Source organism: Bombus pascuorum, chromosome 10 (genome assembly GCF_905332965.1).
Source record: "Bombus pascuorum chromosome 10, iyBomPasc1.1, whole genome shotgun sequence".
In the NCBI taxonomy this organism is placed as follows: Eukaryota; Metazoa; Arthropoda; class Insecta; order Hymenoptera; family Apidae; genus Bombus; species Bombus pascuorum.
In genome coordinates, this window is record NC_083497.1 from 325942 (window position 1) to 337886 (window position 11945).

The window sequence follows — 11945 nt, forward strand, 5'->3', positions numbered from 1 at the left end:
GATCATGGTTAAAGTCGTTTGATCTTTGTTCTCGAAAAGTTCAAAAGTTCATTCGTTACGGGCTTCCCACGCACTCGTGTAAATACGAGCCAGCTAGAAATACGGTTTATTGATCCAAACGTTGCCGCGCAAGGAAGAAGCCCTTATAGATTGAGCGAGAAAGAGCGAAGAATAATGCGTGATAGAATAAGCGAATTAATTAGAGTAAAAATTATAAGCCCTAGTAATTCACGGTTATGTAAAGAAAACTCGTAAAGAAAAAGGACGGCTCGGACAGATTGTGCGTAGATTTTCGGGAACTAAATAAAAATACTGTCACGGATCGATATCTTCTACCTCTTATTAGCCCGAACATGGCCAGCGGGTTCCATGAAATTCCCATTCATCCTAATTCTACAGAATATACAGCAGTTTTCACCCCCAACGGGCAATACGAGTACGTAACGACGTCGTTTGGCTGTTCCCTAGGTCTTGGGCGACCTCGCCTACTCGTATCTTGTTGCTTACCTTAAATTGGACAGATAAACATGAAAATATAAGCCAAAAGGTAATTTCCGTCCTGACTGATGAACTGGCGTAAATGATGTTCGACCCTAATTAATTATCCGATAGAATTACATCCTAACGTTAGATCGCGTGGATACGGGGCTATTTTGACCAATAAGGTCGACGGTAAAAACCGGCTAATAGAATAGTATAGTATAGTAAGAAAACTAGTCCCGTGGATTCTACGTATCATTCGTATGAACTAGAGACGTTGGCAGTTGTAAACGCCGTTAAACATTTTCGTCACTATCTACATGGACGGGAATTTCTTGTTGTTATTGATTGTAATTCGTTGAAGGGAACCAGTAATAAAGTGAATGACGGGGTTTACAGGTGGTGGGCTTATTTACAAAATTTTACTTTTGACATAATGTACCGAGAAGGTAAACGAATGGCCCACGTAGATTTCCTTTCGCGGAACCTCGTGGATAGCGACCGTGTACCATAACCAACAAAATCAAAGGAACAAGGAAATATGTACCGAGCAACAGAGAATCCTTGTGGGCTTCGTAAAATCGACCACGAACACCACCAAATTTTCTGTGACTTAGATTGATTTTGAATGACCTTGAATGAGTATAGTCGTTGAATTCATCATTATGTTTAGCGAACTTGAAATGCCCTCGTGCAAAAAATTCAATTACACTAAATTTTCTTCCCCGTGCAATATTTTTGATTTTCTTAACATTTTTTTCTATCATCAATATTTTCAACAGTATCCAACTGTCATCTTATACGCGTATAATAGTGAATATCCAACTTTACGTCCTTGTTCTGCATAAACTTCATCAGTTAACATTTACAAATTTGGGCAAAAACCTGATAATTTATCGCGCAAACTGCGCATATCAGAATAATTATAGAAGTGCTGTTAAATATTGATCGTTAAATATTATATGTATAATAATGTTCGACATATTAGCTTGTATGATGTACTGACGTACTGCTGACGTACTGCGCATATTTTATATGCGTATATATATCATACGTTTTCTGTAAATTTAATATGCACAAACGTCCAGAATTTAATTATTGGCAATAGCAAATGACACGGTTCCAGCGACTAAATTATAATACATAATCACATCATACTGCAAGTTAATAAGTAGAATACATTATTTAACATAAAGATACAATAACATTATCGTAAATTACATCCAACATATTACGAAATGATGATACAAAGATAAAACTACAAGATATGTATACAGCGGTTATTGATTGATTAATAAGTGATTCTATATTATAAGATTATTCTTATTATAAGATTCGTTAATAATTAACGAATTATACATGGAAGTATAAAAATAAAATTACGATTTTGAAGTTACCTCTAATTACAGATCACGTGAGAAAATATAAGTGGATTTCTGTTGATACTCTGACTTTTATATTTTGCATGTTAATCGTCAAATTTCACACGAATGTCCTAATACTTCTAAATAGAATATTGCAATATTGGTTATAAGATGAAAGGACACCGGGCCTCCCCCCTTGGAATTCGTTGAAAAATATCCCAATACTGTCTTTATAAATTAAACCGATTATTATAAACCTTTGTGAATTAAATCGATTATAATTGTCTGAGATTTGCGATAACGAGTTTGGATTCGAGGCGATAACTGGTTGTCAGATGCAGCCACGACCACGGAATAAACGTTTTACTTAACAAAGGTACAGAATAATTGTATAGCTCCCTTTAAAAAGAAATAGTCGTAGCGATACTTGACAGTGAACGTTGTAATGGATATCTACCCCGAGGCTCGCCACACACAGACCCTATTCTTCGGGCAAGATAATTACCAGATGGCGATGCATTTCCACGGGACATGTTCAGCTAGACCGAACACCCGCTATAATTCTTAGAATTTCGTTAATTAAAATCCTTCAAACGGACAAATAGTCTTTATTTTTAATAAGTCCTTAAATCTACCATCCATCTAAGAGGAGGTACGGGAAATCTACTTTTCTCGGAACGACGCTTCCCGCTAGCAACCTTCTCTCAAGGGTAGCTTGCTAGCATCTTGCTTGCATCTTAGTACGAAATTATACGAGATATTATACGGAAAATAAAATTTGAAGGATAGATGTGGAATACGAGGTATTCCATCTCCAAAAATAAGTAAAAAGTATGCAGTAAAGAATAACATTCTTCCATTTATCTGATTTTTCAAGAGAATCGAATTCGTTTAATGTATGTGAATTTGGCTAATGCTTGCGAAAATAAAGATGTAAAACAAGTTTCTTCTATGTAAAGCTTCGTCTTTAAGAAAATAGAGTTTAATGCGTTGAATTAAGAATCAACTTGCTGCACGTCTACTCGATAAATTTTCAAATCTTATTTTCCCAGAAACGGTACTATGAAATTTTATTCTACATTTTCGATTTAGTTTGAAATGCAGAATAACTTCTCTTATTGATTCACTTTTGCCTGTATTCACTTAAGCGCCGTGTGAAAACACATTCTATAAATTCTTGACTTATTTCAGGATGTAGAACCTTTTATCGATCGTTCACTCCCACTTTAGAAACCAAACCGAATTAATAAATAATTCAGAATCATATAAGTTCAAGACATATTTGGCAAAGATTTTAACTCCATTTTAAGCTTTCAAGGGAAGTTCAAGTCAATTTTAACCTAGTATCGTATAAACGAATCCTACTCTACATTTCCTGCTTATACTGCCATGTAGAATGGCTGCCTCGTTAATCCATAATTAGTGGAATATAATACTGGTAGTAAGTAGGATCTTATCAAGGATGTGCCTTGTCAAACGGTAAACTTACATCAAGCGATTGCTCCAGTATATATTCATCCGGGTGTAAAAATGCACAGTTGAAAACAGGATTACTGTTATTCGAAGGTAACCGTGCTTACTAAAATCAGATAAAAATCCTAAAGCTTGTTAGTGGTTTTAATCTGTAAAACGTTCGTAATACGTTAATTTATCAGTTATCGGTAATCCAAAAAAAAAAAAAAAAAAAAAAAAAAGAAAAAAATGGACACCAATCCGTTGTTATTCTATTTGCACGATTTTTATAATATAAGTATACGTACAGTCTTTATTTTGCAGTTATTGCGTCGTAATTGCAATAAGGTAACTTTATCAGCTACGCATTTGTAACAAAGTAGATGAAACATTGTAATTATGTTAGGAACTTTTACTTATAACCAAATAATTAAATAGTTATTTAATACCGATATTCTCGAGGTAACTTTAGAGGATTGCAATTATATGATGAAAAATTATTGAACGTTGAACGGTATCAATAAAGCACACAAAAGATGCTTATACATTAGTTTCCTTTGTCAATCGTTTTGCAGTTGTTTTAAGCAGCAGTTATCGACAGATGCTTTGTATAGACGCGGTCAGTCAAACGCGGTCAGTAGTTTGGTCAAGTTATATGTTTTTTTTTTTTTTTTTATTTGCGTTTATTTTACAATCAATTCTCGTTAGAGAATTTTAAATAAATTTATCTGACGTGGTACTATAACATGATTAAGAAGTATTTATAATATATTTGATTCTATTTGAATCTAGTGCTTAGATATAAGATATAATGTCTTTTTAGCCTGCGGATCTGTTCCAACAACTCGAGTAGTTGACTAATTGGAGGGTTTACGTACAAAGGTGCATTTATTAAGGATCTTAAGGTTTTAGATTGGAATTCGTGGAGAATTTCTATGTTGGAATTACTTACTGTTCCTCGTAGTTGCGAGTTCTAAGTAAAGTCAAATTTACACTCTCTCACTGCGGATCGATACAGCGGACGATTCGTCGGAAAACGTCGCTTTCGGCGAATTTATATTTCACTTCGCACAGATGCGACGGATAAACGCTGTTTCCATTTGTGTGTACTAAAATGAAACAATATAAATACGACTTTTTATCCTCGTTTCAACCGTAGTGATTCTTCAAAGTGGACAGATAAAATTCAGCTCTGCATGCTACGTTTTTTTTATTTTTTTTATCTTTTTTTAGTTTATCTTGGTTTTTACAATTTGTCCTGAAGGACATTTGGTAAAATATTATATCTTATTTATTGGTAATAAAAGAATAAAAATAAAATATAGCAGGTGGGTGGCTGCCCCCAGCTGGGCGCCATCTTCGTGTTTGTTAAATTATATGTTTTATGTACCTGCTACCTGCCACCTGCTACGTGACTGAATTATTGTCCGTGTGTGAAAACATATTCATAATGATCATGCCTCTGCTATCTCAAAATGAGTTACGTAAGTACGAAGGCATTTTAAGGCAAAGAATCTTAATATTCTTCTATAAAGAATAAAAAATGTATCGATTAGAGAAAATATAAAAGAACATACGATAGAATTCCATTTTCGGAAAATGATGATCTTAAAATCTCGTAAAAAAAAAAAAAAGGAAAAGGAGGAAAAGTTTTTCTATCATTACGCGATTCTGAGCCTGTATTATGCCGGAGTGTATCCCCACAATTCATCACGATGTCACTGCAATTGTTAAACAAATCTACAAATCGGTCACAACTGCCAATCCGTAAAAATACGATCTGTTTTATTATAATACATTTTGCAATCATTTCGACAATTGCCTTGTTCATAAATAGTAAAAGAAAATAGTGTAACATTGAACGAAGGAAACTGCTTCAAGATTCCATTATCAAACTATCATATTATGCTTGGCTATTTTATTCGATTGTCCTTTTTTTCTTTTTTTTGCGTGAGGAGGGGAAAAAAATGCTGTTACGCATACCCAGTGACCCGCATCACTGGGGTTATGTGGGGGAGTCGGGCGGATGTTGTTGCCATACCCACTAAAAACCCTTCCCCGCCCTCCTTTCTCTGCTTTGAGGGCTGACAACCCCAGTAATACCCGGCGTCGGCAATCATCAGGGTTGTCCTTTTTCATGCTCCGTATCTCCTTCTTCGTTCAATTACTGCTCGCTTCATCTTCTCAACCAGTTCAATGTTGGGCTGACCTCCTCTGAAAAAACCAACACCACACGCAGTTCCCTAGTGGTCACCTAATCTTAGAGTACTACCCCACCCGTGCCCAGCGTTGCTTAAGTTTCTCGTGTTCGGACGGGAACGAGTGTACTCAACGTGATTTGGGCGTTGGCTTATTCGGTTATCCTGTGTTTTATCTCGAATTTCATATATCATTCATATTGATTTATAACTGTTAACTACAGATTTGTGTATTCTGCTTGTCTAACTATGTGTTAAATGTGGATATGTAAATCGTGTTATATTCTAATTGATTAATCCTTTAAATGCTCACTGAACTGCTTTTAATCGTCGTAAATAATGTGGTATGAAATGTTTCATTTTGATTAATTAACCCCTACTGTGCGCTCAATGTTCGTCGATCAGTATTGGTATAAACTAAATATTCAAAATGGCGAAAACTGCAATATTTATAAAATTGCAAATAACGAAACCTGTTTTCCACATCTATCAATTCTACATCTATCTAACAATTCTTACATCTTTCTGCATCAATTGATTTCGATGAAACTTGAAGCATATACATAACCTACATAAGTCTACGAAACGTATCGTTAGAAGATCGTAATAGTCATTACAGGTTTAGATAAAAATGTCATGACAAATGACTATTACTGTTTTCTTCGCAATCCCAACTAATTGCAATTTCTTTCCAAGTCTATCTTCCATATCATTTGGTAATCTAATCCTTTTAATTTCTCCAAGAAATTCAAGTCCTCTGGTCCAATTTCTAAAAAGTAATTCTGGTTTAGACGGTCCGAATATTAATGTGACCTACTATTTTGTACAATTTAAAATTTCCGAATTTGTATAATATTACGAGGACAATTAAAAAAGGAAGACATTATAAAAATATGTGAAATATATAATAAAACATTTTCTATACAGTTCACTGCATTAATTGTTAATTCGATTATTTCTGTTATTTTTGTCCAAATTGTAATATAGCTAACTCTACTGCTAATATTGCTATCAGGATTTAATAATTTCCAGGTACAACGTCGACTAAATCTATCTCTGTAAATATTGCCAATGTTAAATTTGATATTAACAGAGATGGCCAACAGGAGATTGATGTTACAATATCTAAAAGTAACTTTATATGCGACAATGTTTGAAGGAGGAAAAAATACAAATACAGCAAAGACAGCTGAAAATACAGCTTCGTCGATCTCAGAAAATAGAAATAAATTTCGAAGAATTGAAGGTGATGATGCAAAGGCCGATGTAAAGCAAGATTCAGAGAATCTGAAGAAAGACTCAATGCCAGAATTTCCAGCGATTAAGACTTCTAGTACAATAGTAGATACATTACATATTTCCAACGCTTTTAATGCTCTAACATTGTCAAATAATAAATACGTAAAAACTGCACAAACACTTGAACCAGTTTCACGTGCATGCCAAGAAGAATGGACCGATAAATGGAATAACCTTGAATTTCCAGCTCCCAAATCGTCAATTTTAACACCAGTTACTGTTAGTTTATCTAAAAAACAATATTCATTTGGTGACACAAGTACGAGTCAGTTTCTTGGTTCTCCAACGTCAGAAAGTAAAGAGTCAGCGCGTGATAACGCAGAGAGTAGATCTACGCCTTTCTGTTGGAAAGCAACAACGACAACAACATTATCAAGTCCAGCATTCCAAGTACCTACTGCAGCACAAACTTTGCATAAATCTGGAACATCCAAATCATCAATTTTAAAACCACCTACTTTTAATTTATCTAAAAAACAATATTCATTTGGTGACACAAGTACGAGCCAGTTTCTTGGTTCTCCAACGTCAAAAAGTAAAGAGTCAGCGTGTGATAACGCAGAAAGTAGATCTACGCCTTTCTGGTGGAAATCAACAACGACAACAACATTATCAAGTCCAGCATTCCAAGTACCTAATGCATCACAAACTTTGCATAATTCTGGAACACCCGAATCATCGATTTTGGTACCAACTACTTTTAGTTTATCTAATAAACAATGTGAATTTGATGGCGCAATTTCACGTAAATCTTGCACTTCTCCGGTGCTAGAAAATAAACCTGCAGCTTGCGATTCAACACCAACAAACCAAAAAGAAACAACATATAATACAACACTCGGGATGCCAACTGTACGTGGCACATTGTCAGTGAAATCAGTAGTATCTGGTGATAGTACTGTTAGAACGTCTACCGGCGAGTCAACGCCTCTTATACGTGTACATCAAAAATTTATATTTAACGCCATTCCTACTGAACCGGCTGTAATGCCTGGGACTCGATTCAATTTTCCTACGAATATGATACCTCCTGTATCGACTCAGATTCAAATATCGATTGATTCCACCGATTATACATTTAACGGACCTAATCCGGAACTAGCAGCATTTCCGCAATGTCCAACTACAAGTTCATTTTCTATATCGCAACCTGTTACCCAAAGTCAACAATTGTCTACTTCATCATCTATTCCTCTAGAATGCGTGTTTAATTTTGATTCGTCACCAGGAGATCATACAGCTGTAAGTAAACTAAAAGTATTAAGTCACTGAAAAAATTCCTAGCATATTCGATAATCGATTTATTCTGTTATATTCTGTACACCCTTTGTACACTCTTCTGTACACACCGAACACTCGTAAAAATCTTTTAGCAATAGATTAGGCTGTCGCAAAAGTTTCTTTCGTTTCATTCAAAATTCAGTAAAATAATATAAAACAGAAAATGTTGTGCATCTATTATTTCCTTATAAAACGAAAGAAACTTTTCGGACAACCTAATATTATATACGTTATACGTAACATTTTCAAATTCCATTGCTACTATCATAAGATATGACTATCATGACTTATCGATAAACAGTATTTCGAATAATGCGATGACCTGATAAGAGTTACCGTATTCCTATTTTTGAAAGCACTTTTACAGCGGTATAGAAAGAAATTTACAAAATTGTATTGTAGTATATTAGAGGTTCGCGATACCAATTATGTTAATGATTGTGTTTTACAAATGATTAACATTATTATGATTAATATATGATTTCCTTTTTAGGAACCTGGTTCAATCCAGTCCGAAGGATTTAATTTTAATCCCAATACTAGACCATCGTTCCGTTTTAGTGTTTATGAATTTAAGTATCTACAAAATATAAAATTATTTTACACATTAATAGCAGGATCTTTTTTCCATAAAAAAAATGTGTTGCCATGTGTTGTTTTAGTGCACCTACTCAAGTACAACGAGATACTGCGTCTACTCGAGTACAACGAAATACTGCGTCTACTCTAGTACAACAAAATACTGCCACCATCAATTACCGCCCAATGATCAGTCCCACTCGATTACTCAATCCACGAAAGATCAGGAAAGCTTTTAGAAGATTAAAATAGGAGTCAAGTAACGGCATTCTTTTTATACAGTTGCTCATGAAGGTATTCATATTCTTGCAGAAGACACCTTTTATGAATATACTATATGTCTTGAAAGAAACATTTTGAAATGTCATTAGTATTGTAACAAAATCCGATTGTCATAGCTATATTGGTAAAGTTTTTAGCAAATCTGAAAATATACATAGATATTACAAAACACCTAACACAAGTATGCAGATATTTTGTAGAAATCAATAAAGTATTTAAACAGTCATTTAACATTTCATCAAACATTTTCCATATGTATGAAATAAGCCTAAATATTTACTGGAACCACTTTTGAGATTTTTTCTAGGCATACCAAGGAGGCTATTAATGCTGTGTGCTAATCTTTATTAAATATATGTTTGTAAATAACTTTTATGTATATTTTCAGATTGGTTTTTGGCTTTTCTATCATAAAAATAGTAGTTGCAAAATACTTTTATGATCCATTGTATCTATTTCATACAATCGTGAGAAAACAAGTCGAAGACGCTTCGTTTTCGAAGAAAAAAGAAAAAAGAAAAAAGAAAAATGAAACGATTTTGAACATTTTCTCGATGCTGCTATACGCACATACTCTTTATGATATATCAATTCTTGGATCAATAACGAACTTTCATTATTGATGAGCTGCTGCTAGTGGATGAGGAAACTTAATAAAATATCGAATGTCTGCAATTTATTGAGAATAACGAGTTTATGTGGGTAACAGATATATCCTTTCATTAAACATAGGTCTTATATAACTCGTTTATAGTTGAGAAGGAAAATACTAATCAGTACTAATTAAATTCATGAATTAATAACTTTTTTTTTGTAACGAAAGAAATGTTGCGATGCATAATGTACAATGTATTGAATTTGCTTCATACATTTAATTGATTCTGAACAATTATCTTTGCTTCATTATTTTTGAATAAATTCAGTATTTACAACTTAATAATTGTAATAAAATTATATCATTCAGATAATAAGAAAACGCTTAATAATAATTATTACGATGCAAAAAAAAAATAATAAGTATATCTATAACGAGAGAAAATATTAACAACAATTGATATACAAATAATAAGTTTGTGTTTGAAAGTAACTTATTGGCAAATTGATAATGTATCTTTCAACATAGAAATCTTGCAAGTTGTAAAACGTAGAAGGACGAGTTAAGTGTTCTGAGACCTTATTAAATCTGTTGCAACTGTGCATAGCTATTTGCAAATCAAGATGTGTAGATGTTCGAGATGCCGAAGCACTGTTCGTTATGAATAACACGCAGCGTAGTTGCACCTGTTACATCTCTGTCGAGCACAATTATATTAGTTCCTTTCGTAATCTACCTGAATATACTACCTCCCTTCTCGCTAATAATACGGAAATTGCAGAGAATGGTATAACGCAATACATTGTGTTTTTTAACTAAAGATGAAACAAGCATAATTGTGGATTATGACATTTTGCTCGATTTTCTGATTTTAATGTCACTTGATGATAAAAGTAGGTGTGACATTTTAATATATATATACATATATGTCGGAGATGAAAGGACATTGGAGTTTTTCTTTTGAAATGTTTGGAAAGGTCCCCGATACTTTAGTCCAGTTTTTTTTTTATTATTATTATAGCTGTATTTAAATAATAAAGCTGAGAAATAATTATTTATGATTTAATCCGAATATGGATGCCCTAGATTTATGGGTGCCCTAGATTTATGGGTGCCCTAGATTTATGGATGCCCTAGATTAATGGGACGCGGTCACGGTCAGGGCAAGGACGTGTACTTAATAGAGGTATGAAGTAAATGAATAGCTCTCTTTAAAAACAAAGATTGATCCGAGGGGTACAGAGAGGTACGGAGAGGAGTATATAAGTTTTACATTACACGATATATGGTGTGTGTGTGTGTGTGTGTGTGTGTGTGTGTGTGTGTGTGTGTGTGTGTGTGTGTGTACACGTGTGTACACGTGTGTACACGTGTGTATATCGTGTAATGTAATGGGGGAGAGTATAGTGCTAGTAGGTTTTAATATCGTTCACGTCAACACAAAATCAAGTATGATGTACGGCCAATCTATATACACGTAGTCACCATTTGTCATTCGCTACTCTCGTTACAACGGTTCCAACGCCCTTTTTCACGCTGACCACACTCCTTGGCAACCTGACAATACTCGCTTCTCAATTAATTAACGGCCTCCCCTTATAGCATGACTCCGGTATGCCCGGCACGCACAAGTTTCAGAGACGTGAACAATCCATGGTCAAGTAGATCTCAATTTCTTAGGGTTTTCCCTCGATACTGCATATATATATATATATATATATATATATAACATTTATCGATATTGGGTGGTATTAAAATCAGAGAACTCCACAATATGTTTATATGTTTATACTCCACTTATATATTTCCAGAATATGAGCAACAAACAAATAGAATTTAGTTTTATATATTTTGTATTATTTTATGTACGTATATAACAAAATTACTAACTTAACTTATCCTAAGATAAACTTGTATTCAAATTTAATGTTACAGTATATAAAGATGTAATAGCTCCTTCAAATAAAACTCTTATAAAATGAAATAATATTTGGTCATTTTTGGATTCTATACTTTTTCTGATACACTTTTTAGGATCTTTCAGATTTGCTATTTACATATTACATAAACTTAAAAAGCTTCTATTTATCCCTATTTTTATTTTACAGTATGTTTACAGCATTTATTATCTAAAACGATCAATGGTATATATGTACTTACATACATATAAACATAGATGTACATGTAAACTATAAAATTGTATTTTTACATATTATTAAACTGTTTCAACAAGCTGAAATAGTCATATATTTTGATTTCCTATTCTTTGAACACTATGGTTATATTATCATACTTACAGAATCAAGATTCGATATTGTGATATAGAAATTAGATTTGAGTTATTTCTATGAACTATTCGTATGAGATTTTATCAGACACGTGATAAATTATAAAAAGGAGAAAGAAGCAAAACTA

At 33.5% G+C, this 11945-nt stretch overlaps 1 protein-coding gene across 1 annotated transcript; it reads left to right on the plus strand.

Moving 5' to 3' along the window:
• Positions 1–4878: 4878 nt before the first annotated feature.
• On the plus strand, positions 4879–11497 carry LOC132911154 (serine-rich adhesin for platelets-like). The gene is made up of 2 exons (XM_060967561.1): positions 4879–8035; positions 8568–11497. The coding sequence occupies exons 1-2, from the start codon at positions 6566–6568 to the stop codon at positions 8802–8804; spliced, it is 1707 nt and encodes a 568-aa protein (XP_060823544.1). The 5' UTR covers positions 4879–6565; the 3' UTR covers positions 8805–11497.
• The last annotated feature ends 448 nt before the right edge of the window (positions 11498–11945 follow it).

What these genes read in the sequence shown, in the direction of transcription:
- LOC132911154 (XM_060967561.1), top strand. Translation starts at nt 6,566, where the DNA reads ATGTTAAATTTGATATTAACAGAGATGGCCAACAGGAGATTGATGTTA. An exon ending in CACCAGGAGATCATACAGCT is followed by an intron (nt 8,036 to 8,567) that starts GTAAGTAAACTA and finishes TTTCCTTTTTAG; the next exon opens with GAACCTGGTTCAATCCAGTC.